The 26,653-nt window shown below is 41.8% G+C and overlaps 2 protein-coding genes across 3 annotated transcripts; one reads left to right on the forward strand and one right to left on the reverse strand.

Moving 5' to 3' along the window:
- Positions 1 to 572: 572 nt before the first annotated feature.
- On the forward strand, positions 573 to 8,951 carry garem (GRB2 associated, regulator of MAPK1). Of its 2 annotated transcripts, none has more exons than XM_041961596.1 (6): positions 573 to 914; positions 2,159 to 2,299; positions 2,471 to 2,601; positions 3,110 to 4,312; positions 4,646 to 4,800; positions 5,109 to 8,951. In XM_041961596.1, exons 1-6 carry the CDS (start codon positions 794 to 796, stop codon positions 5,962 to 5,964), a joined length of 2,607 nt encoding a protein of 868 aa, XP_041817530.1. In that variant the 5' UTR covers positions 573 to 793; the 3' UTR covers positions 5,965 to 8,951. The 2 variants fall into 2 exon arrangements, with proteins under 2 accessions (XP_041817530.1, XP_041817531.1); XM_041961597.1 differs by having other exon boundaries at positions 5,112 to 8,951.
- A 4,027-nt stretch (positions 8,952 to 12,978) lies between these two features.
- LOC121624290 (myosin-7-like) lies at positions 12,979 to 26,432 on the reverse strand. The gene is made up of 37 exons (XM_041961943.1): positions 26,229 to 26,432; positions 25,968 to 26,111; positions 25,708 to 25,864; positions 25,593 to 25,620; positions 25,385 to 25,490; positions 25,188 to 25,280; positions 25,043 to 25,106; positions 24,842 to 24,940; positions 24,661 to 24,764; positions 24,430 to 24,568; positions 24,219 to 24,337; positions 23,953 to 24,102; positions 23,665 to 23,835; positions 23,253 to 23,562; positions 23,065 to 23,144; positions 22,751 to 22,956; positions 21,190 to 21,313; positions 20,960 to 21,096; positions 20,619 to 20,874; positions 20,286 to 20,528; positions 20,033 to 20,209; positions 19,801 to 19,946; positions 19,620 to 19,710; positions 19,137 to 19,526; positions 18,482 to 18,608; positions 18,171 to 18,289; positions 17,888 to 18,084; positions 17,624 to 17,807; positions 17,363 to 17,528; positions 17,148 to 17,272; positions 16,754 to 17,062; positions 16,441 to 16,644; positions 16,051 to 16,347; positions 15,873 to 15,977; positions 15,677 to 15,772; positions 15,440 to 15,597; positions 12,979 to 13,075 (listed from the first exon to the last, which is right to left on the reverse strand). Exons 1-37 carry the CDS (start codon positions 26,430 to 26,432, stop codon positions 12,979 to 12,981), a joined length of 5,922 nt encoding a protein of 1,973 aa, XP_041817877.1.
- Between the last annotated feature and the right edge of the window lie 221 nt (positions 26,433 to 26,653).

Raw genomic sequence — 26,653 nt, forward strand, 5'->3', positions numbered from 1 at the left:
CAATTTAGTTTTTGTGTGTGTCCCATATCACTTTCTGCCCTTGAACATAACAGGTTATAAATCATAAATGGGGTACATAATTATCTTCCCAGAGGTAAATGATCAGTGCTGTTTTGGAGAAGGATGCAGAGAGATGATATATAGAAAGTGTAATAAGGAGTGCCATTAGAAGTACACAGAGACACGCAGCTGGAAAATGACAAGTGTTTGTTCTGATCGTGATTTACAAGCCTCACATCTGGAGCAGTCGTGGAGTTTTATTTTGGAACAAGCCGTCTTTATTCTGCCTTTTTGTCTTTTGCGCCACGCTTTACAGTACTAAACTACAACTTCCGCTAAATACTTTCAAATGACATCGCTTGTGAACAGCCAGTTGACCATGAGTAAATGCCATGCACATAATATCTTTCTCTGTATTCTAAAGCAACTGAAAGATTTTACAAAAAAAGCTTTGTTGTGTTCAACCTTGTTCACGACCCTGCGTACTTCGAAGTACGCAATGCTCTTATTTTAAAAGAGAAAATACGTATTTCCGTTCCTCGTCTGCTTAACTCTAGACCAGTTGCCTTCATGCAGCCGTCGCTAGCTAAACAAACATGGCTCTGCTACATTATCAGACAGTGGACCTTAATGATACGTAGGCATATGCGACAGTTAATAAGACACGTGCCAAATGTAAAGCTGTACATGGAGAGCTGATATACTATTAAGTTGGTTAGCTTAGTGTAGTCGTTTGTGACCGTGTTTGTTTACACACTGCTAGCTCTCTAGTTGGCTAATATAAGCTAGCAAAATGGACCTTGGAACAATGTTGTACAACAATTTAAAAGATGTTACATGGAGCACGACGTCTTTACCATTAGATCAACTTGTCAGCGCTTATAGGTTGCCTCAAATTGCCAAACTGGATAACGGTTCGTAACTTTCTGTTTGCTTTTGCTAGCTGCTAAATTGCTAACTTAGTTAGCTGCCGTTTGTAAGATAGTTTTCGCTGTTGTTTTTCTTTTCCAGCCCACCTACTTAATTGTCAGTGAAATTGTCTAACTTTTTTTTTTAGAGTTGCCATTTTCTAATGATCATCTATCGTGAAGACCTTGCGTCTCTCCTGTAAATCTCATCTCGATTACTAAGTCACTGTTACTGTACAGACGTCCTGTAACCTCTCTGGTGTCACTCTCCAGCCATGTCAGTAAAGGCAGCAGGTTAGAGTAAGAAAAAGTTATTGTTGTGATATTGAGGAATTGTAACGTTCGGGTCAACATGTAAAAGCATCAGAAGTCTGTTTATTGTGCCACATTGACTAATTGAAAACGTGTGCATAGGGCACACGTGAAGTGGAATGCCATTGATTAAAAGAAAATAAGAGCTACAAGTGACAATTGTAGCAGGATGGGCCAAGCAATGATGATGATTGCATTGCAGGGTCAGGGATTTTATCTCTACTACAGCTGTGTTGCCTGACAGCTGTGTACTAACAAACATGCTTATCATGTGGGTGTGCATGCACTTTGAAATGAAGCCATTACGAAATCAGTAATAGCTGATTTCTCTATCTCCCCATGTTCTGTCACACTCTGCTCAGTGTGTGGTGCAGAATTAGGGCGGTGTATAGTACTTTTCAAATAGCAGCGGTTGCTTTTTAGAGAGGGATTGATTCGGTCATTAGTCATTCTCCATGGGGGATAGTGACTTGAGTGTGCTGAGTAATCCAATGCCTCGGCTTGAGTGGAGCCTGTGAAGCTCACAAGTGGTGTAATAAAGGAAACAGTGATCATGCCATTCCTCAGGATGCTTACTTTATTGTTTGAGATAGTCATTCAAAATATGTCTCAGCCTTTGACCTTATGGATTCATTTCTGTGCTGCCATCACATTCTAGGCACCACTGTTTCTAACCAGGCCAGTTAATGCAAAAAACCCAATAACTAGATGCATCACTACTCCAGTAAAAGTTTTCTATTACTTCTACACTTTGCAAATGTCATGACGTAATAGCCACATGATGTTTCATATGTTACACTTGTGCAAGAGGTGCAGCAAGTGCCTCAGAATCCCCTCTGAGAGTTGATTTATTTTAGTGCACAACCATTGCACCTTGCAGCATTACAATATTTCCTGAGGCATGATCTGTGTTCTGCTTGTTGTTTGCGTTCCTGCAGGTCAGTTGGTTGAAGGTCTCAGAGACAATGACTACCTCTTGATTCATTCCTGCCGTCAGTGGACGACTATTACTGCTCACAGTCTGGAGGAGGGACATTATGTCATTGGGCCCAAAATAGAGATTCCAGTGCACTATGAAGGTGAGCTACATTTGCGTATGCCTTAAATATACAAAAAAATGAATAAAAATACGGACATTTTGAGTGGAGGTTTGGTCCATCAATGTTGAAAGATCATATTCATACTTGCACGAAAAAGTACAGCCATGCATGACCCAGTCAGCTGCATTGATACGTCTTTTCCTATTATAGGCCAGTTTAAGCTACTGGAGCAGGACAGAGATGTCAAGGAGCCTGTGCAGTACTTCAACAGTGTGGAGGAGGTGGCCAAAGCATTCCCTGAAAGGGTATACGTCATGGAAGAAATCACATTCAATGTTAAGGTACATGTAATCTGTTGAATGAATTAGTATTATTATTAGTGGTGGATTTTGTCATGTTAATTAAAAATTAATATCTTTTCTGGATCGTCAGTACCATGTTATTTACTTCTCTAGAACTCTGACATCAAAAAAATTAAGACTTCCAGCTAAGACTAGAAATCCTCCTGTTAAGACTCCTGTGACAGGTTTAGTAAATTTGGTCTATTTTCAAAAACTTCAGCTTTGCAAAGTAGGTTTAAAAACCACTTAGAGGTCCAGTGTGTAGGATTTAGAGGGATCTATTGGCATACATGGAATATAATATCTCTAAGTATATTTTTCATTTGTATATAAGCACCTGAATATAAGAATCGTTTTGTTTTAGTTACCTTTGAATGAGCGTTTTATATCTACAGAGGGAATGCGTCCTCTTCCACAAAGGAAAGGGAAGGGTGAGCTGAACTGAATCCTACACACTGGACCTTTAAGTTAGGACACCATTAAAATGTATGTATTTATGTTTTCACAGATGGCATCAGGGGAATGCAATGAAGACACTGAAGTTTACAACATTACACTAAGCACCGGTGATGAACTGACATTAATGGGCCAGGCTGAGATCCTGTATGCCAAGACCTCCAAAGAAAAATCAAGATTCAACACTATTTTCAAGAAGATTGGGAAGCTAAACTCCATCAGTAAGATTGGTCGAGGCAAGATGCCTTGCTTGATCTGCATGAACCACCGCACCAACGAGAGCATCAGCCTGCCTTTCCAGTGCAAAGGCAGGTTCAGCACCTGTAGCCCGCTGGAGCTTCAGATGCAGGACGGCGAGCACACCATCAGGAACATTGTGGAGAAAACCCGTCTTCCGGTCAATGTGACAGTACCCAGCAGTCCACCCCGCAACCACCATGACCTTCACCTTATCCGTGAGGGCCATCGCTACAAATTGGTCAACATTCAGACGAAAACGGTGGTTGTGTGCTGCATTCTGCGAAGCAACAAAATTATCCCCATCCATTTTCCCTTTCACATGGCCATGCCTAGATTTATTATTCCAGAAGAACTGCTGCAAGGAGAGTTGTGGCTGGATACTATGGTACATCGCTGGTTCACCTTCTGCCAGGAGCAGTTTGACATAGACGACTATTCTCGTGCCGTCCGGGATGTGAGGACAGACTGGAACGATGATGGTAAGAGCCCGAAGAAGAGCAGCGGGAATGGTAATTGCAGTGGAAGCAGCGGAGGCAGCAGCAGCTCCAACGGGTGTCCCAACCACATGCAGATTCCCAGCTCTTTAACCTACGCCCGGGATGAACTCACCCAGTCCTTCCACCGACTGTCTGTGTGTGTGTATGGCAGCAACCTGCACGGTAACAGTGAGGTGAACTTGCAGGGCTGTATGACTCTGTGTGGAGATTGGTCTCTTCTGCCCTCTGATAGCATCCCTTCAGACTCGGGAGAAAATGAACACTTTTTCCCTGAGCTGTTGGACAGCACACACCAACAGCCATCCCTCAACAAGTCTGACCTTCCCTACGAGGAGCTGTGGTTGGATCACTTGAGAGGTCAGATCCCAAAATCGTCTTTAAGTGAGGGGATTCGAGGCATCAACAATGGCTGTGGTACAACAGCAGCCCTGTCATACCCACTCACTTGTCCTCTTGGTGCAGTAACCAGCTCAGATGTGTCTCTTACTCCACCACCGGTCCCACCCAAGTCTGAAGCTGTGAGTATAATCTGGCACAGTTACAGCTGTGACCCTTCGGGTATTAGTCTTGGTAGATTTGCCGACATTCAGTTACTGTGATAACTACAAGTACAGTTTAATACTAGAGCAAATACTTCTTGAGCAGCTTCTGGGTCAGAAGTACAACAGAGACAGCGGGTGTATCAGCTTACAGTGCAACCAAACAAACCCATTCTTTAAGAAGTCACTCAATAAAAATTACCACTGTGATTGTGATGTCGTGCTGGTTTTAAGGATTAATACCTTATCAGTGCTAACACCCTGTTTTACAGAAAAAGTGAGCATGTTGTTATCTGCTCATTTCCATTCTAGGTGAAGGAAGAATGCCGTCTTTTGAATGCCCCACCAATTCCTCCACGAAGTTTGAAACAGATGCCGTCAGTGCCCATCCTGTCTAAGCCACGGCAACAAGAGACTCGGTCTCCAAGTCCAACCCTCTCCTATTACTCCTCTGGTCTCCACAACATGTAAGAATTGGAATTGTTTCATCGCACACACGTGACATCAGTTTACACCTCATTTAGAATAACACAAAAAATGAGGAGACTACATTTGCTTTGACAAAAGAGAGGTTTCATAAAGTGTAGAGTCTTCTATGACACATTTTAGTACACAAGTGATGCATCAGCACATTAAAGTTCCTCCTTAACCCACATTCTTTCCTTTACCTGCATTCTGTATCAGCTGTCACAGGTTTAGTTACATATTTAACATGAAGAGGTCGACATGAAGTTTGCTGTTATACCACAAATTGATCTTACATTTTTTTCACCAGTAGTGGAGCATCTGAGCAAGAGGTGCCTGACCCACAAGAGCACATGTGCTACCCCTGTAACTGGGGAAAATCCAACAGCACTGAGCCAAATACAACGTCGCCCAGCGGTAGCCTGCCATCGGATGGGGTGTCATCCAGGTTGTCTTGGCCAAATAACTTCACTGGAGGAGAATCGCACAGCATGGATGAATTTCTTCCAGCCAGCTGTCGAAGCTACTACAGCTACCCCAGAAAGAGATCCCCGAGCACCCCCAAAACCTGTACATCCAGCCTCGTCGACTTCGATGGCCGAGAGCATGCACACTGCAGTAAGGACTTCGGGTTGCAGAAGGCCTCTCTGAATCAGTTTTGCACCAAATCTGCAAGTTACAATTCAGAAATGTACAGAGTCAAGCCAATAGAAGAATGTAACACTAAGCAGAGCCTCTCTTGCCCCATCTTGCCACCGAGAACACCAAAATCAAATGCCACAACAACGTGCACGGACGTACTGTCGGGATCAGTCTGTAACAGTGAGCAGGAAACTTCCAATAGCTCACATGCTCAACATGAGCAGGGCACAACAGAGATTTATTCCATCTCTAACTCATTAACTCCTAACTGTCCACCCTTCTCTGCCACTGCACAGTGGCAGCCCCCGTCCAGTCTGGCTGGTCTCTCTATTGAAGAGGTGTCCAAATCTCTGAGGTTTATTGGCCTGCCGGATGACATTGTTGCTCTGTTCATGTCCGAGAAGATTGATGGGAATTTACTCCTGCAGCTCACTGAGGAGATTTTGTCTGAGGACTTCAAGCTAAGCAAACTGCAGGTGAAGAAACTCATGCAGTTCATAAACGGATGGAGACCCAAGATATAACTAACAGTAAATGACACTAAATCCTGTTATAAAGCAGAGAAAGTCATGCCTTCAGTATATATGCTATGCACACCAAGCCACAAAGAGTTTCTTTTTGTATAATATGAATTTATTTCCTTGTTACTATATTGTGGGGCCGATAGCTGGGTAATATTTCCCAGCCCACTTTGAAGTCTGTGACTGCTATTTACTAACTGAATGGAATCATTTGGCACTTTCATGAAGACATTTTCATGTCAGCTACTTAGTACTGTTTGACCCAAAGCCTACTAGCGTTTGCGTCGCCACACAGTTCCTAATTGGTGGCAACAAATTTAAAGGAAAGACGTGTGATTCTGTTCCTAAAGGGGGATTTAACAGCATTCTGCTGTTTCCAGGATTTTTAACAGAGCACAGGAACCAGACTGTAGTGGACTTTAGTAAATTTTGCTTATTTACCACATGAAAAAACAATGTCTGAACATTTTAATGGTGTTGTGGATACACTCTTTGAAATTTGGCGGGATTTGGTAACCAAAAAAAAAAAAATACAGTATTTAAGTCTTTTAAATATTAGTAATAAAAAGCTTACACCTCAGTTATGCAATTATACAGTTGTGCAGGCATGTGATGCATGCACAGTTTTCATATGGGATTCATTCCCATAGATTTCACAATCTCATGGGTGATAGAGAATGTTGCTGTAAGTGAATTTCTAAACATGAAACTACAGTGGAACGAAGTAGAGACCTGCCTGCTGCTAACAGGTGTACACTTGTGTTCTTTTAAAAATCTGCCCCTTTAAGATCCTCCTAACCTGTGAGCTAGATCTGCATCAGTGTACATTCACTGCTTTTCCAAATAGCAAGAAACAGTCAGTGACGTGAACCCTATCTTTTAGCCTGCGGCGTCAAACTGATGTGCAGTTCCACCAGTTGAACTGGAAAAATGAGGCAAATGAATATGATTTCATTTTACAGCTCTACAGCTAATTTTAGAAGGTTTAATGTAAATGGAGATGTAGCTGTTTGCACATCAGTGTGATATCTGGTAAGAGTGCTGGTTTACTGTCAATATATAGAAGATCAAGTGTTGCAGTTGAACCAGCCGGGCTTTGTTGGCCATCAGAAATCGCATCTGCGTTCTTGGTGCGACATTCTACTTTCTGGAACTATGCTAGTGGCCAAATCAAATGACTATCACGGTGTCTCGTGTGCAGCAAGATGTCGTATTATTAACTGTCCTTATGCAAGGTCTTATTTCTGTTTGATGCTATTTTAATCTGAAGTTGAATTCAACTACATTACTACTAGCTTTAATCTGAAACATGTCTGCTAAACAATAACTTGAAGTTAGTTATAACTGAAAAAGACAGACTGAGGCCGAACAAAATGATGTCCCGACTCTAAAACTAACATGGAAATAACCAACAGAGATAATAGACCATGACGTTCCACATAAAATACAAATTATGCATCATGCACTTTGGTAGATTTCAGCCTTGTTAACTGCAGCTAAGGTCATTGAATATAATTCTATGAAAGAAGATTGTCTATGTAGAGAGTGAATGCACTACATGCTTTTTCCGAAACTGAAATGGTACTCCTCCTTGTTCCTTTTGTGTGTGTTGTAAGTGTCCTCGAATGCCACAAACAAGTAAAAGACCGCCTTAACCAAGAGTCCTTAAAATATGTGGTGTGATTTTGGCCTAATGTTTTCATTTAGTCAGCCTCTTGTCATGAGGTTTCTCATACATGACAGTCTCAACACGAACACCAGGCAAAGATGTTATTTATGTGTATGAAGGCTAAAACTGAAAATGATTTGCAAAAATGGAATATTGGTTTGTTTCTGTTTCTGTCTCCGAGATAAGGAGATACACCCGTTATGTTGTTAACATGCAGTATGGTACTAGGATCCAGGCAATTATGATTTTTTAAAAAATTACTTTTTAATGTTTTTTTGCAAGAAACATCTGTTGGGCCAAGTCAAACCTTATGGCGGGCCAATTTAGGCAGCCCTAGTTTAATTCAGATTTATGTATGCAGCTATTTAACTCATTTAACATAATGCGAAAATATGCAGAATAGTAATTGTCAGACTGTTGGTATGGCTGTTCTATGAAGGTGCCTCAGCAACAACAGCCTAAATACAGCCTAGGTCTGACCTGTTGGCCAACAGCTGTTTTTCTGACCCCTTTTTGCAGAAGGGTGTTACATATTTTACTTGATATTTTTATTTTTTATGTAAGTGCAAATGTAATGTAATTTTTTAAACGAAGTAATTACTAATGTTGAAATTATTTTTATTGAAAGAAAAAAAGCTTATGTTCAAATTTCTGTTTTTGTATTCTGTACAACTTGGGTTTATAAGTACATGCATTAAAATAACACTAAGTCGTGAGTTTAAAAAAGAAAAAAAAAACCTTTAAGCCTCAGTCACACTACATGAACAGTGGCCAAAAAATAGCGTTAACAAGCCACTTATGTGGGTAGTTTTCCAGATTTCCTTGCAGCTTTGTCACAGCATCCACATGTTTTGAGGGGGATGGCGGGTGTGCCCTGACACAGTTGCTATGCGGTGGTTAATGTCCTATGCAATAGCTATGGTACTGCAGAGAGTCCAGGGAAAGGAACATCTAAGCACTGCAGTGACAGTAAAAGGCGTTGTATTGAAATTTCCACAGTGGTAATTTCAGAGGAAGGAAAATCGTGCATGCCAAAGGAATTTTTCCAAGTCAGTAAATTTACCGGAGTAATTCTGAGACGACTGTGAACCCGCTACAACAACTGACCCAGTCCCATGCCTGTCACCTACGGACTGAGGACTTCATGAATTATTGCCGCTTGTATGCAAAGAGGAGGAAAATGACTGTGACACTGCGTTTGATAGCACCTGGAATAGTATTCAACGTTACTGAAATCTTGAGTTATGGACAGTTATCTTTAAACTCAACTCTTGTTTCCTTATTTTTGACTGTATAATCTATTAAAATTGGATTAACTGATGTTTGTGGGGTTTTATTTAGTCAAATAGCAGCTCAGCACTCTTCCTATGAAATTAGGGATTAGTTAGAGATTGCACATGCGATCAGTTGCACGTCATACAAAACCTGGATGATGAAATGGATCTGCAACATATAATGGCTGATGACAATCATCATTGATAATTCATTCATTAAAGTCAGTCATATTGCTGTTTGTATAATACGATGCTTTAATCATATTAGAATCATATCCAGCTAGTGAATGCTAATTCATTGTAGGAATAAGTACAGATCAGTGATGGACAATGATTTTAAAGACCAGTGAGTATTTGACAGGTAGTCCAGCTGTGTTACGAGGTTGGTTTTAGAGCTGCAACAATTAGTCAGTTCAACAATCAACAGGCATTTATTGGCAACTATTTGGAGGATAGATTCACAATTTTTCCATATTTCAAGAAAAAATGTCACATCTGATGGATCTAGCTTCAAATAAGACAGTCTGCTGCTTTTCTTTGTCTTAACATTATAGTAACTTGAATATATTTTGGTTCTGGATTCGACAAAACAAAAAACATGGCATCTCTTTGGGCTCTAGGAAATAGAGATGGGCATTAGTTGCAGTCCTACCAGGTTTACCTATAAGGTGTAATTTATCTGTACTGTAGATTAGTTGATTGCAGTTGCATTGTAAATGACGCCCATGATATTACAAAATCAGGCAACAAATTACAAAGTCCTCCTCCTGCGTTCTCAAAGTATTTCAGAAGGCAGTAAGTGTGTCACCAGTTCTGCTTTTCAGCCTTGCAGCTGCTGTTTCCTGCATTGCATCAAGCAGGTTGACACTCACAGCTGAAAGGTAACAGCACTACTGCTTCTAATGACTAAGACTTTAGAAGTGGTTTATATTTGAAACCTGTATTATGATCATCGTAATTAACCACAGAGTTTTTTCCAGCTTGCCTACAGTGATAAGCTGTTTTTGTAAATGTTTGCATAGTATGAACTTTAACATCTTTTTTATGCATAACCAATGTTCGTTTTTTCACAAATTTGGAAAAACAAGTTCTACATATTTCCTTATCAACAGAAGTTCCTCTGACTTTATTTGGCAGAAAGTAAATCTGATGGAGGTTGACTGCATTGTTTCCAATTAATTTCAGGGCAGTAATATCTGAAGTTGTATCTGTTCATAAATATTACATTCTGGGAGTCTGTATCAAGGGATAACCTACACACACACACACACACACACTTTTCTCATACTTATCTTACTTTCGCATACTTATTCTTTTTACTCTGCTGTACTGTCTGTCTTACAGGAGTGCACACATACAAATTTTACCTTTTTGGCAAGCTGTAAATTGCAACGGGGAAAAAAACATGGAACTACTTCCACCAATTGTATATAAAAATAGATAAAAATCACATTGCAGCTCATTTGCAAAAGATTTTTTTTCCAATACAAAGGGTCAATCTATTATCCAGATGTAAGCAAGTGCTGCCTCATTACAAAATACACAGCACAGCACTGGTAACTGTTATCACTATCAAATACACTGACATTTCTTTTAATACAGAGACAAATCACAACCAAATCCGAGTTTCAGATTTTTCATAATTTAGACACACTCTTCAACAGACCTTTCTCACAGCAGACGTTTGTCTTGGAAAACGTCATAATGGCTCTATTCTATTAGGTGCACCAGTTGCTTGGCTCATTGGCCAAAACACACATACATTTGTCTCAGTGGCTTATATAACATGCACAGCACATTACTATGTGGACTGCATTAATTGTCTGGTGGCTCCAACTTAAAATGTCACTGACCCTGAATGCACCACTGCAGTAGTACCAGAAAGCTTCCCATTCCACAGGGTCAGCTATTACAGTAATATAAAACAAATGCTGTTTAAATAGTACATGAATATTAATTAGCATTAGGATAATTTGGCTTCACAAATTAGAAACATCTATTTCACTAACTGTAGGGCATTTTGATAGACAGTTTCTGTCTGAACTGTGATTCCTTATGAACAAATTTTGTACAAATGAGAGAATCCCAGTCTCCAGATGTTGATTTCATCATGTTTGAAAATTGATTTTGCTGAGGCAAGCCTACGCAACATGGACTGGAGTAATTTCAATATTTAAGTAATGACAGTGAGCGGCCTTGTTTTTAACAACAGTACTGATACCATGCCACACAATTTCATCCTAAACTCAACTCCTTACATAGATGCAGATTATTACCGTATGTGTGTGAGAGTTTATTTTTTTTAATGGACAAAGAAATCTAATTGAACCTCTTAAAACTGTGTTCCCTGTTTCACACAGAAAGGCTGGTGATGACTTAATTTCATTTATTTCTAGGAAGGATGCCCACTCCTTTCTTATGAGGCTGTCAATGTCAGGGTTTTGGAGAAGAGGTGTGTTAAAGCGCAATTTGGTGTTTGGTTTATGTAGACTGGTTCAGCTATGTACTGTTGCTGGGACATACGCGGTAGTTATGATGGGGTGGATCTTTGAGTCTGAAATATTAGACATAATTGAGTTGCTGGTGAGCAAGAAGTCAGTGTGTGAATATGAGTGGTGAACTGGTGAGAAGAATGAGTATTCATATGTGTGTGTGTGTGTGTTTGTGTGTGTGTGTGTGTGTGTTTGTGTGATGGTACAACAGAACCAGCAGACACAAAAATAAAACAAAGAAAAACAAAGAAAGCCACAGAAACACAAGCAACTGACACAATAGAAAGAGGCACTTCATAAGGTACTACGATAAATACACTTGAACTCATCGCCAGCACGCTAAACCACAATGCCAGTCACTGAGGGTTTTGTCATGATGCTGTTGGTTCATGGCAAAAACAGAACAAATGAAGAAGCACAGGTCAGCTGTTGTATCTCTGCAGAGGACCTTCAGGCTGACTGTCAGAGTGCCACAGCTAAAGCATTCAGGGTACGTCTTTCCACATCCCGGCCACAGCTGTGAGCAGAAGCCCCTCAGTCCTCGGAAGTACTGAAGCTGAGAAAGCAGAGAGGTGCAAAGCTTTCTGGAGCTGCTTGGCCAAAGAAAATGCAAAGGTACTCTGTTTCTGTTTCTGAATATGCAGAGTAGTTTGTGTGTAGTGCAGTTTTGGCACTTCTGCGTTTGCTTAATTTGTCAGCTCCAGAGTTTTGCTATTGGTTTAAACAAGGAGTGAGACCAGCTGCACACTTTCGTCGTCACAGGGCAGCATTTCAGTAATTGAGTATGCAAAGTTAATAAGATAAGAGCAGCGGTGAAGTGACACGTTAACTCACTGAAGGCTCTTTCAGCTGACGGACACCACGTGAAAGGAGAGTTCTGGGAGGCGAGGGAATTGAGACGGGTTGCCACAGAGCTGTTGTTCAGAATGAACAGAAGCTGACAAACTTGGCGTTGCAACTGCTTGGGAGAGGAAAGAACGGGCTGATCCATGACCGCTTTATCCTTGGCAAGGTCCATCCGATTTGCCACGAATGACTATGATTCACTTTTTTCTGCCTCTCCTATTTAATCGTGCTGGTGTAACGTGAATGTAAAGTGAATTTCCCTGGCATGCAATCAATAAAGTGTCTTATCTTATCTGTCTTATCTCTCTCAGGGTATGTTGAATGCATTCCTCCACTCATCCCCCTCCCTGATATGCACCAGATGTTAAGTGTTTCTGACATCTAGTTTGGAAAAGATGGTGCACCGCAAAAGTAGTAGAAACTGAGAAGATAAGTGGGAGAGTGTATCTCATAGTCAATGCAGGGCTGAGGGCCTCCAGCCTCTGCTGGGGACTAGTGGATGATGCCTGCTGCCAAAGAATAACTGGGGTGGACAGAGTGTAAAGTCGACTCAATGGCAAAGTGACATGGACACTGAGGAGGCAGCGAGGTGGCACAAGCCTTGTTATATATCTCTTTCATTTGAGGAGATGCCTTGTGATGTCCAGGAACTCAGATGAGTTGGAGTCTGACAACTCCATTGCAAGATGGCCCCTGAATACCAGTCAGTTCTTGGATTGCGTAGTACCAGCCGATGCTAGCCCAACATGACAGGTAGGGGAGGTGGATTTATCACGTGGAAGGTCAGCATCTTGTAATGGTTACCTGACACACCCAGGCAGATGAGGACTGTCCTGTGGGAGGCAGGAGGAGATTGCCATCGAGGGTTCTGGCATCCATGTGCTTCTGGCTGATCTGCAGCTGAGTGGCGAGTCTGTCTGTGGTGTCTGATTAGTAATGTTGAAGCAGCAATAGACAAAACCTGTGCAAACCTATATGTAAAACCTTCCAGCTCTCTCTCTGCTGGCTAGCATCACTCCATGCCCCCCACCCCCCCACTAAACCCAGAGGTTTGAGTGGCAGCAGCAGGAGTCAGTTGCCCTGTAAAACCTCACGCCTCTTAGGGACATTCTCTACGGTGCAAGCCCAAGCACAGAGCACCCCCAGCTTCAGAGACAGCTGCAACAAGGTCTAACAGAGGAGTGGGAGGCTAGTGCACCGTGCACACCACTGTCCCCATTCAAAAGTTCTCCACTGTTTGTCATCATGCCTTTTTGCCACTTGTTGATATGACTGCCATAGCATCGAAAAAATGACCTAAAAAGGTTGCATATATCAATATAATAGCCATCATAAAGATCACTCTCAAATCATTAATAAAGAAAAACAAAATAGTGTGATTTGTATTAATCTCACAGAATGAGAAAGTCTGCCCTTTTATATTACTATTGTGATGTTATGAATAATCCCTCATTCATGCTCCACTAAGCAAGCTGGAGTTGCTCATGTTACTGTACTGAACTGGTGAAGCTTACAGTTTGAGCCCTGTTGTCATGTCTCCATCTTGTGGTTCTATCAGGTACAGTCCTGGTCTAGCTCATGTGTTGACAGGACCATATACCGCATTGTCAAATTGCCTTTTTAAAGATATCTTGGTCGTGTAACTTGATGACTGTTTTTCAGTTAATGCATGACAATAACATCCGTCCCTTGTCTCATTTGTTTGCTTTATTTTTTTTGTAGTTATTTTTCTTCTTTTAGATATATAATTAAAATATCTATCAATTAATTCCATTACTCCTCAGTTATGTCAAAAAAGGTCACTTAAAGATTAAAAGATTACTCCTCTTTAACCAAGACCAGCTTCTTACACCTTTTTCAGACTCTCCAAATACACAGTATCAAAAGACAGAGATTAAAAAGTCAATTAAAAAACTCTGAAATGTTTCATTAAATTTAAATTTTTTCTGTTTTAAACGATAGTTTAAGACCAATAGTCCAATATTCACACTCTTTTTTGTTCTCCACCAACTCTGAATGCACGCTACGTCTGAAAACCAGGTTGTTGAGAGCCGTGAGAGTGAACCAGAAAAGCACATTTGCAGCTGAAATTAATATTGTGAGTTAAAAGACACAAACAAGATAGTAGCTCTGTACTGTAAGTTAAATGGTAACATCGACATGGTGTCAAGGTCACAGTAACAATGTAAGCATGACGATGTTAAGCCGGTAATATAAAACATTGTAGTTTAGCATCTTTTCTTGCCAACATTAGCTGATGAGCACTAAACAAGAAAGAGCTGAGACTGATCCATTAGTTTTGCAGGTATCTGGTTTTGACCAGATGGCGGCGCAAAGTGCAAAGTCAGGGGATCACCAAAGTCAATGGGATTTATCCTCTTCGGACCATGAATGATGCGCAAAACTTTATCACACTTGGTCCAGTGGTTGTTGAGATATTTCGGTGTACAAGCTCCATAGAGTTCAGGGGAATTACAGAGGGTCATAACTAAATGTTGCTTTCTCATTATGACTGACCCCTTTCACATATATGATCCATTGTCAATAAAACACTTTGAGATCTTTTGTCTTAAGGTTTGACCTTTACTTTTGTCACCGGAATACTTAATGGTTTTTAATAAAGAACAATCACTCAATTCAAGAAAACGCAGTCTAATAATATGTTATCAAATCACATAAAACTGATCTATGCAAAGTTTGTATGTTATTATTTTACCCTGTGTATTACCCTTTACACTGACCCAACAATCATCTATACCCACTTAAAGCCGCATTGCAGCACTAACATATTTGACCGAAATATGATATCGAGTGAATACTCTCTCACATTTTTATCTATAGGAAGAGTTTTAAAGTGCATGACGGAAGAACATGAAGACTCCTCACTGTGTCTTTTAGTTCATACCTGGTAGTATTATATTCTACAGACATTACCTTTAAACCAGCAATGTAAAGTAAAAAGACTGAACACAACAGAGAGCTGATTTGCTTTATTCTTTATATTTTGCTTAGTTATAGGTTTAGGGCAATTTAATGCAGTCTTTGAAGGTTCCAGCTGAGAGCTTCACTCTCCATCACGTCCCTGCTGTGTGTCAGATTAGTGACAATAATTGGATGTGCAATTATTTCACCAACAGTATTCTTGCTGTATGCAAAAAAATGCAAATGCTCTAACACACAGTATCCATGTTGTTGACATAGAGCTATGTCTGATACTGACCTTGGATCCAGCGTCACGGCTCTTGACTCTCATCTTGTTGACCTGTGACTCAGCAATGTCAGCCCTCTCCTCCGCCTCATCCAGTTCGTGCTGCAGTTTGCGAAGCTTGGCCAGATTGCTGTTAGCTTGTTCCTCCTGTTACACAATGATTAAGTATTTAAAGAGTATGGGAGAAATATATCCTTCTGTAATATCAGAATACACGTCTACTCACAGCCTCCTCTGCAGCCTTCTTGTAAGACTTGACTTTCAGCTGCAGTTTGTCTACCAGGTCCTGCAGACGGGCCAGATTCTTCCGGTCCTCCTCAGTCTTCACAGTGTTGAATAAGCAGAATTGTGCATTTTACAACTAACAAAGGGCATTAATATGAATGGATTGAAGTAGATTGCAGTGTATAACTACAAAATACCTGATAGGTAAGCTCCTTGACCCGTCTCTCATATTTACGGACTCCTTTAACAGAGTCACCGCCCTTCCTTTGCTCAGATTCCACCTCAGCTTCCAGTTCCCTCACCTATGAAAACAATGTCACAGTGTCACAGAAGCCAAGTACCATGTCCACATCTGAACAAGTCAGTGTCACCTACTCTGGCCTCCAGCTTCTGGACCTGCTTCTTGCCACCTTTCATGGCTATTTGCTCAGCTTCATCCAGACGGTGCTGCAGGTCTTTGATGGTTTGTTCCATGTTTTTCTTCATACGCTCCAGGTGAGCGCTGGTGTCCTGCTCCTTCTTCAGCTCCTCTGCCATCATGGCAGCGTCAGAAATAGCCTTCTTTGCCTTCTCCTCAGCATTTCTGCACTCTTGCACCGCCTCCTCAACCTCATTCTGAAGCAGAGCTGTGTCGCTTTCAAGCTTCTTCTTCTGGTTCAGCAGGCTGGTGTTCTGCATAGAATTGTTTTACAGTCAACACCATTAGTAAAATTAGTGTGGAACTCGGATGTACTGAAATACCACGATGTAATGATTTGGGCATACCTGAGAGTGCAGCAGCTGAACTCGCTCACTGACATCCAGCAGTTCCTGCTCTGCCAGTTTACGACCTCTCTCAGTCTGCTCCACCACTGACCTCAGCTCATCGAGTTCAGCCTGCAGCAGGTTGTTACGTCTGTCCACCATGGCAATGTTCTCCTTCAGATCATCATTGGCACGCAGAGTATCATCCAGCTGCAGCTGTGAGTCCTGTTCAGAGGGATTTTTTGGGGGAAATCTTTAAATCTTTTATTTCTACAATCAAAAGAAAGAAAACAATGCACAAACACTCTTTCAGGATGATGAGTCTCTATGGTACCTTCAGGTGAGTGTGGACTCCCTTGAGCTGCTTCTGAGCCTCTGCTGCCTGCCTGTTGGCCTGGCTCAGCTGGATCTCCATCTCATTGAGATCACCCTCCATCTTCTTCTTCACCCTGAGAGCCTCATTTCTGCTGCGAGTCTCAGCCTCCAGGGAGCTCTGCAGAGTATCCGCCACTCTCTGATGGTTACGCTTGGCCTGCTCCATCTCCTCGTCCTTCTCAGCCAGCTTCCGCTCGATGTCAGCCTTCACCTGGTTGAACTCAAGCTGAGCTCGGAGGATCTTCCCCTCCTCATGCTCCAGAGAGCCCTGTAAGAAAAATCTCCTCCATTAACAGGGATATTCTTTAAGAATAAGAAGAAGCTATAACAACATATACCTCTATAACTCTCACCTCAGCTTCCTCCAGAGCAGATTGTATTTCAGCCTTTTCCTGCTCCAGCTGCTTACGGATCTTCTCCAGCTCGTGGATGCTCTTTCCTCCCTCACCAAGTTGCTCAGTCAGGTCAGAAATTTCCTCTGTTTTGTGCAGATTTATTTCACTTACACTTTTGCCTACCTCACAACTGTATATGAAAAGATCAATTATGTTTGAATGCATCTTCCTACCTTGGAGATTCTTGTTTTCTCGTTTCATGGTCTCCAGATGATCCAGAGACTCTTCATAAGAGTTCTTAAGCTTGAAGAGCTCAGTGCTGAGAGAACGAGCCTCCTTCTGGGAACTTTCCAGCTCACTCTGGGACTCCTCATACTTCTGCTTCCACTCAGCAAGGACCTGGATTTATAATATTCAAAATTAGATTACTTCATCTAATTAATAATTCATCCTTTCACATTTTCCCTCACATGCTTTTTTCTTTCTCCCATTACCTTGTCAAAGTTTCTTTGTTTCTTGTCCAGAGCTGCAGCAGCAGCATTCGATCTCTCCACATCCACCATGAGATCTTCAATCTCACCCTGAAGCCTGTGTTTGGTTTTCTCCAGGGAGGAACATTTAGCATTAGCAGCTTCAACAGATTCTTCTGCATCCTGCAGACGCTGGGCCAGTTTCTTCCTATTTGACAAGAACATATTACAGTAATTATCAGTCCTTTGTCAAGAACATGCTGTTGAAGAGGGGGTAACTGTTCTTACTTTGCTTCTTCCAGCTCCTCTGTCCTTTGAATGGCATCAGTTTCATACTTGGTTCTCCACTGAGCCACCTCAGAGTTGGCCTTGGACATGCTGCGTTGGAGCTCAGCTTTGGCCTCCTGCTCCTCCTCAAACTGCTCCCTCAACAAATCACAGTCATGGCGCGCAGACTGCACTGCATGGGCAAGTGCATTCTTGGCCTGCAAGGTGATAGAAGTATAAGCTGTGATAGACATACTGTCAAATTAATGTAATGTCTATCTGGAAGCTGCATTCTCTGCTTTACCTTGATCTCCTCTTCAAGTTGTCTCTTCAGGTCTTCAATCTGCTGAGTGTAGGACTGCTTCCCTCGAGTCAGCTGAGACACCAAGGAGTCCTTCTCCTCCAGCTGTCTGCCAAGCTCACCTGTAAAATAAAGTGTTGTTTGCTCCTATATCAAGCTGCAACTGGTTTTTAGTGACATATCAGTTTGCAGCCTGTAATATTAGAAATGTAAACTACGTATGCCTCTATTTTCTGTTACTGTAACACCACAATTTTCTATAGTGTGTTGCTAAAAGACGTGCATGCAGTGTCAGTTTACGTTAAACTGATTACCATTTTCTGTTTGAAGCTTTGCTTTTTGCATTGTGAAGTCATTGATGGAACGCTGGCCTTCCTCTGCTTTCGTCTTGTATTCATTCATTTGATCCTCCAGTGTGCGGCACATTTTCTCCAGATTGGCCTGAGTTAAATTATTTTCATATTAATATGTAAGTCATAGAATGTAAACAACCAGCATTATTAAGCATTATTTTCTGTACATTATTGTCTTTGAAAGACATTGTATGACATTTCAGGACATATATGTCTTCTTTTTGAGGGTTAAATGAGAAGATCAATACCACATTGATGTCTGTGCTTTTACAGAGGAGCTAAGATAGCAGCAGATTATCCGAGCTTAATGAAAGGAGTGAAAGCAGAAAAAACAAAAAAATTAGCTAGAAACAGTTAGCCTGGCTCTGTTCAAAGTTAAAATCCATCTACCAGTACCTCCAAAGCTCACTAATTGCACAATTTATCTTGTTTGTTAAATGTATAATGAAACAGATATGTAAGAATAACAGTTTATGGTTTTACAGAGAGTTAGGTGCTGTAATCAGAGTGGTAGCAATCTTCTCATCTAACTCTTGGCAAGAAAGTGAACACAATGTATTTCTCAAAACGATTCCTTTAACATGTGCTCAATGATGACATGTTTTGTTTTTCTTACTTTGGATTTGACGATCTGCTCCATGTTGGAGACCACATCATCCAGCTCCAGTCTGAGCTCGCTCTTCTCTTTCTCCAGCTTCTGTTTGACTCTTTGCAGGTTGTCAATCTGCTCTCCGAGGTCAGCCACGCTGTCTGCGTTCTTCTTTCTCAGCGTAGCAGCGGTGGCTTCATGCTGCAGAGTGGCCTCTTCAAGGTCTCTGCGCATCTTCTGAAACTCAGCTTCCCTCTTCTTGTTCATCTCGATCTGAGCGGCAGTGGCTCCTCCCGCCTCCTCCAGCCTCTCACTGATCTCCTCCAGCTCTCTGGCCAAGTCGGCCCTCTGCTTCTCCACCTTGGCTCGGGCAGCTCGCTCTGCTTCCAGTTCTTCCTCCAGCTCTTCAATGCGAGCCTTGATGAGATCAGACGATTATGCATTTTGAGTAGGAATTCCCACAATAAAAAGATAATTACGACAAAAATGAAAACCTGCTTGTGCAATTACCTGTAACTCCTTCAGTTTCTTCTGGAGTTGAGCGCTTATGGCCTGTTCATCCTCAATCTTGCTCAGCTGCTGGCTCATTTCAAAGTCTTTCCTACATTTAATGATGAAATGGTTCACGTTAGTAATCAGCTGTTGTGGCATAATGAGCATCGTGCTGGTGATTGGAGAAGACTGGTTTTACTTTTTGAGTTTTTCCTCCAGCTGCTGCTTGTCATTCTCCAGATCCATCACGTTCTCTTGGGTTAACTTTAAGTCCCCCTCCAATTTTCTCTTGGCCCTTTCGAGATCCATTCTCACTTTCTTCTCTTGCTCCAACGATCCTTCAAGCTAACAGATAAAACATTACAAACATTTTGCACTAAAAGTTGTTTCTCTAGAACATGAGATTTACTCACAAATGCCATTGTACTCACGTCATCCACTTGCTGCTCTAGCTTGACTTTGGCCTTGGTCAGAGTGTTGACTTTGTCTTCTTCACTCTGCAGGTCGTCCAGCGTTTGCTGATGAGCCTCCTGAAGAGCTTTCTTCTCTTTGGTCAGCTTAGCAATGATTTCATCCAAAGCTGCCATCTCTTCAGTCATGTTTTTAACCTAAATTATTGTCTAGTTAGAACACCTCTTCTGGTTGACAATATGTTCAATCAGCACTAGTCAAAATGTTTGATACCTTGTTCTCTGTGGCATGCTTTTCCTTTTCCACTTTAGCCAGCGTCAGCTCCAGATCATCAATGTCCTTCTTCAGTTCTGAGCACTCATCCTCCAGCTTTCTCTTCTTGGCAGTCAGCTCTGCATTCATCTCCTCTTCATCTTCCAGCCTCTCTGTCAGCTCTTTGACTTTGGCCTCAAGCTGGATCTTACTCTTGATCAGACCCTCACAACGTTCCTCAGCATCTACAAGATTGTCTTGTTCCTGCAGACCATAGAGTTAACAAATTGTTTTATTCATCACATTTTCAGTATATTGCTGTAAGTTTTAGGTAAACTGAATCAAGGATCTTACAGATTGCACTTGGAGCTGTAGGTCATTTTTCTCTTGGAGCATGGTGACCATTTTTTCTTCCAATTCTTTCTTGCGCGCCTCAGATTTAGCATAAGCCTCTTTCAGCTTTGTGAACTCCTCCTTCATGTTTGCCATCTCCTTCTCAGTCTCAGCTGATTTCAGAAGAGGTTTGATCTTGAAGTACATCTTCATCCAGGGCCAATTCTTGACACCCATGAAGGCACGGATGTTCCACTGGATCACCAGTAAGGCATCCCTGGAGAAAACATCAATTATCTTGAATCCTTTTTTTCTGTAGCTTGTCTTTTTTTTACATTAAATGTTAAAAGAAATGCTCTAACCTGCGCTCAACAATTTTCTGGAACTCAATCCTGGCAAGTAGTCCTCTGGATCTCGCTTGAATTCCAGTGATGATGAGAGCGAGACGATCATCTCGCATCTCTTCAAGAACACCGAGCAGGCCAGCTTTGAAAAACACCTAGAAAAGATGTGTAGAGTATGAATCTGACCGCGTATACATAAGTAATTAAGATTTTACATTACATTTTTAACACTTAAATCAAAGCTGTACCTTTGTGTGTCCCAGTTTATACTGCTCATGGTCGATGTCCAGTGAGCCCAGCAGTTTTTCTGCTCCTTTCTTGTTGTCAATAAACTGTCCCTCTGGGATAGCATTTGGGTTCAGGATACGGTATCTGAGATAAGGAAAAAAATCACAAGAACATTTTGACTGAGCAGAGGGGATGGAAGACCAGGGTTTGTCTGGTTAAAGTGGGGTGTAGAGGTTTTGTTGCAGGGTCAGCTGTTTCACTGTTGAGGGAGCTGGGAGTGCAGGGGCAAAATTTAAGGAAGACAGTGAGGGAGATGTCAGATGAGGCTGCAAGGTCTTGTCAGTGGATATGGATTGGAGAAATCATAGTAGTTGGGGAGTGAAATAGGGGCAGTGAGGGAGTAGGGGGAGGCAGAGGACATGCATGCCCAATCCGGCAGGAGAAGAGGTTAAAGTCTGAACAAGACACCTCTCCTCTGCTCTGCTTTCCCCGCCCCATCTTCTCGCTCTCCCAATAGGAAGAGATCCAGGAAGAGGAAGTGTAGATAAGGTGCGGGTGTGGCCAGCTAGAGTCTCTCTTTGGGACCATGTGGCCTGTTCAGGTGAGTTTGCGTTGTAAGATACAGAGTTGGCTTGTTTGTTCTTTTTTGGTTGTTTTCATGTTTTGTTTGCTTCTTGAAGGAAATGTTAGAAGAGGCTGTTAAATCTAGTCTGTGGATTAGGCCTCCACCTTCAGCACCCTCTAAACTTTCTACCCCCTACCCGAACAAGGGTTTGTATCCAATCCCTACTTTCATCTTTGACTCTACCTCTTTACTTTCTACCCCCTACCCAAACCAGGGTTTGCATTCCCACACTCCGCTTTTATTGGTGCAGTTGGTGAGAGGCAGGGGTAGATGATGGTAGTGCGGCAAGTGGCAGTTACATGTGGCATCTAGGCCTGTGCTAGCATTGTAGCAGCTATAATAGCTAAAGCGGTGGTAGTATGATAGTATCTTAGCAGTTAGTATTGGCATCTAGCAGTTAACATTAACAGTCCAGGTGAATCTAGCTGTATTGTCTTCTTCTGTTCCTCTTAGAAGGTAGCGGTTAGCATTAGCTTTAGCATTAGCTAAATGGTAGCCTCGGAACTGTATTGTCTTCTTCTGTTCTTCTTAGCGGTTAGCATTAGCATTAACTAAATGGTAGCATTGGTACTGGCCACTACCTGGAGCATCTCCTAAACAGGCCTGAGTCAGTTGAACGTGGCAGTGCTGTTTGGATTGTGTAGGAGCAGCGTGAACTGGCACTAGGGGGGGTGACTCTGGGATGCCACAGTTCACCGCCTAGCCTCCTGGAGGTGTAGTGGGACTAAGTAGGCGAAACACTGTTGGAGGGAGGTTTCCACCTGATGACCCTCAGAGACATGTTAGGAATCACTGCTCTTTGGCATGTATAGAGACAGATTAGGGGTCCAAGGTTCTTCACTGAGAATGAATCCTCTTTTTGAGCACAAGTATCTTGTGTTTATATTAACTGACCATGATTGTATTGTAGATGTGGAAATATTTTTATCTTACTTTTTGTTTTTCATTTACAATACCTTTGTTTGAAGTCTCCATACTGGATCCTGTTGGGGAATCCTTTCCTGCAGATCCTGATGCCCTCCAGCACACCGTTACAGCGGAGCTGGTGCATGACTAGAGGATTCTCCATTGCCCCAGGAGTCTTGGTCTCATTGGGGATGATGCAGCGTACAAAGTGGGGATGAGTTGACCTCAGGTTGGTCATTAGTTTGTTCAAGTTCTCCTGTAATAGTCCAAAACATTTATTATACACAAAGGCCCGAGACAGTGTCTCTTTTCTTCTTCAAAGACAAACCAACAACAGAAGTGTAAAATTTTTAAGCTAGGTCACCCTGTGCAGTGCAGACACAGTCTGGAAGGAAGAACCTTTCTTCTTTGCTCCTTTCCCTCCCTTGCCTCCTGCATCCTGGGCTGTATAAAATGTTTAAAATTCATTATTAATATTTTCATATACATGTGTCAAGAGGCCTTCATGTATTTTGAATGTTGTAATGTTAAAAGGCTACAGCAGAAATTTACCTGATTCTGCTCCAGCGTAGCCAATGAAAAGATTTGCCAACACTTTGAGAGTGGACTTCTGGAAGAGTCCCACCACAGTCTCATTCAGTGGGTCCTTATTCTTCACAAGCCAGTTGGTGATGTTGTAATCAACAATACCAGCATAGTGAACCAGGGAGAAATGAGCCTCTGGTTTCCCCTTAACAACCCTGGGCTTCTGGAAGTTGGGACTTTTACCCAGATGGTTGTCGTACAGTTTCGCTTTAAATGTTGCGTCGCTGGCTTTGGGGAACATGCACTCCTCTTCAAGGATGGACATGATGCCCATGGGCTGGAGGAATTCAATAGGATTAATTGAATGTAGACCTGTTGCAAAGAATAGCTGTTTCGTTTGTTAAATGAAATCTGAAGTCAAATTTAACTCAGCACTAACCTTCTCAATAAGTTCAATGCAGGCTGCCAAGTCCATGCCAAAGTCAATGAACTCCCACACGATGCCCTCTTTCTTGTACTCCTCTTGTTCCAGCACAAACATGTGGTGGTTGAAGAACTGCTGCAGCTTCTCATTAGTATAGTTGATGCACAGTTGCTCAAAGGTGTTGAACTGTACATTTGACAAAACATTTGAAAGAAGAAAAAATGTTTTTCTTGTTTCATTGTTCTTTCTTTCAAAGATGCAGTTGATTTCATGTGGCATCATCATTTAATCTCTGACACTCACATCAAAGATCTCAAATCCAGCAATGTCCAGCACACCGATGAAGTACTGGCGAGGTTGCTTGGTGTCCAGAGAATGGTTGATTCTCACCACCATCCACAAGAACATTTTCTCGTACACTGACTTGGACAGTGCACCAATAGAGTAATACACCTATTTTCATAAATCAAAACAAAGAATTGATCACGTTAAAATTAAATGTGCTTTGATATTTTTGAATTATGTCTTTCTGCACTACCAATGCTCCAACTCTTTGTGTGGAGACTCACCTGCTGCACATTCTGGCCTTTGGTGACCCACTCGTTGCCTACTTTCACTCTTGGGTGACACAGGCCCTTGATGAGGTCAGCAGAGTTTAAGCCCATCAGATATGCAACCTTGTCCACATCTGCAGCGGTGAAATTGTATCATTTATATGTGATAAGGTTTCATAAATTGTACAGTCTTTGCAGTGGTCTGTATTTTGGAAGCTGTATTTACCTTCAGTGCCGTCAGACTCTGCTTGCTCCTCTCTCTGCTTCTGCTTGAACTTCATGTTGCCGAAGTGCATGATGGCTCCAGTCAGCTTGTAGATGCTGTTCTTCTCCTCTTGGGTGAAGCCCAGGACATCAAAAGCTTCCTTTAACGAATTGAAATTGTACATCACAATTATAAATTTGCCAGGTTGCCTAAAGTTTTGGTAAATACAGCACTGTACTGTAGATTCCTTACATCAGTTGCCAATAACTCCTCAGCATCATTAATTGATGAAACAGTAATCTCTCCTTGGGAGATGTATGAATAGTCATAGGGGTTGCTTGTAATAAGCAGCATCTCTGAAAAATAAAAGAAATTTAGTCATTATGTATGACTTGTGTCCTTTGCATTTAATAAACAAATGGATGGTTCTCACCCAGCAGTTCTGGTTTCCTTTGGGACAGAATCTGATAGAAGATGTGGTAGTCTCTCTCAGCCTTGAGCTGATAGGTGACGCGGGATTTCTCCAGCAGATCTGACAACATATAACAGATTGGTATTAAGCTTTATTGCTGACCTGAGAACTATTTTCCTACAATTTTCCTATCTTAAAATGATTTATGCACTGAATACTTACAAGTTTCAATATCAGCTGAAGATAGCTTCCCACTGACTCCAAAATGGATTCGAATAAATTTACCCTGTCATGAGAAAAGGTTGTTTAGACGTCAGTGTGACACAGTCATATGTGCATGTGTTTTCTTTGAAATGACCAAACTTACAAATCTGGACGAGTTGTCATTTCTGATGGTCTTGGCATTTCCAAAGGCCTCCAGGGCAGGATTGGCCTGGATGATTTGATCCTCCAGGGTGCCCTGTGGGTTTAATGCATGGCAAAATTTAGGCCACAAAGGTCAAAAACCTGTAATGTTTCCCATAATACACTCATTTACTCACTCAAAAACTGTTTAAAACCAACCTTTTTCTCCTGAGCAGCATCCTTCTTACCAGAAACAGCTGCGATGCTGGCAAAGTACTGGATGACTCTCTTGGTGTTCACAGTCTTTCCTGCACCAGATTCTCCACTGCGAACAAAAACAAACATGTGATCTGAACACGTCGTGAAGACAAATGATTAACTCTGCTCTTCAAACTGGATTCAGATCAAACTATTGTGAATTACTTACGTGATAAGAATAGACTGGTTTTCTCTGTCTGTAAGATTTAAGACGGCGTTCAGTGTCAGAACATTTTTCTTTAAATGTTTGGATGGGGTCAAGGTTTACAAAGAACTGAACATACCTGACAGCATGTACTGGTAGGCATTGTCAGAAATGGAGTAGATGTGAGGGGGAGCTTCACTCCTCTTCTTTCCCCTATAGGCGGTGACCACCGACTGATCGTACACTGGCAGCCACTTGTAGGGGTTGACAGTCACACAGAACAGCCCTGAGTAGGTCTGTTGACAAAGATGCACGAAACAGAAAAAACATGAATGTTTTTTTATGGGGCTGAAGATTTCACGCAGTGGAAAGATCAGTAGATTTGTGCTCTTTACTCACGTAGATCATCCATGCTGCATAACGCTCTTTGAGGTTAAACAGCACAGCAGGTTCATGGAGGAAGGTGAACATCGCCATGTCCTCAATTTTATCAAACTTTGGCGGGTTCTGAGGGTGTATATCAGCCTCCTTATGGGTAACAGTCTGAAATGATTTACCACACAGAATATCTCAGTTGAATTTGTTGTAAAAGTCATCAAAGGTATAAGTTTGACCACTTTTCCACTCCTGTTAGCCACTGTAGGTATCTCACATACTTACTTTTCCACCCTCAGTTTCAACGGTGACTTTGTCGCCATCTCTGCTGGTGATTGTGGCTTTAACGTACTCCACCTCAGGGTCGGGCACAAAACACTGCCTCTTTATGTCAAAGGGTCGAGTCTGGGCCTCCAGACGCTCCTTCTCTGACTTTCTCAGGAAGGTGGCGGCAGACCCGAACTCCGCCATGACAGAGTCGCTGCTCATCTTGGTACCTGGCAGTCCAAATGATAGCTTCACATAGACTTGACATGTGTACTAAACATGATTTTTTCATTAAACCTTTGTCTAAATGAGCACTGAAACAGATTCTACAATTCATTGTTAGTGCTGCCATTTAAATGATAATGTAGATTAAGATCAGATTCACTGTTAATATTATCTTACCTTTGTTTTCACCCCTTCAGGAAGATGATTTTTTTTTCTAT

The sequence above is a fragment of the Chelmon rostratus genome, chromosome 20, assembly GCF_017976325.1.
Source record: "Chelmon rostratus isolate fCheRos1 chromosome 20, fCheRos1.pri, whole genome shotgun sequence".
Taxonomy (NCBI): Eukaryota; Metazoa; Chordata; class Actinopteri; order Chaetodontiformes; family Chaetodontidae; genus Chelmon; species Chelmon rostratus.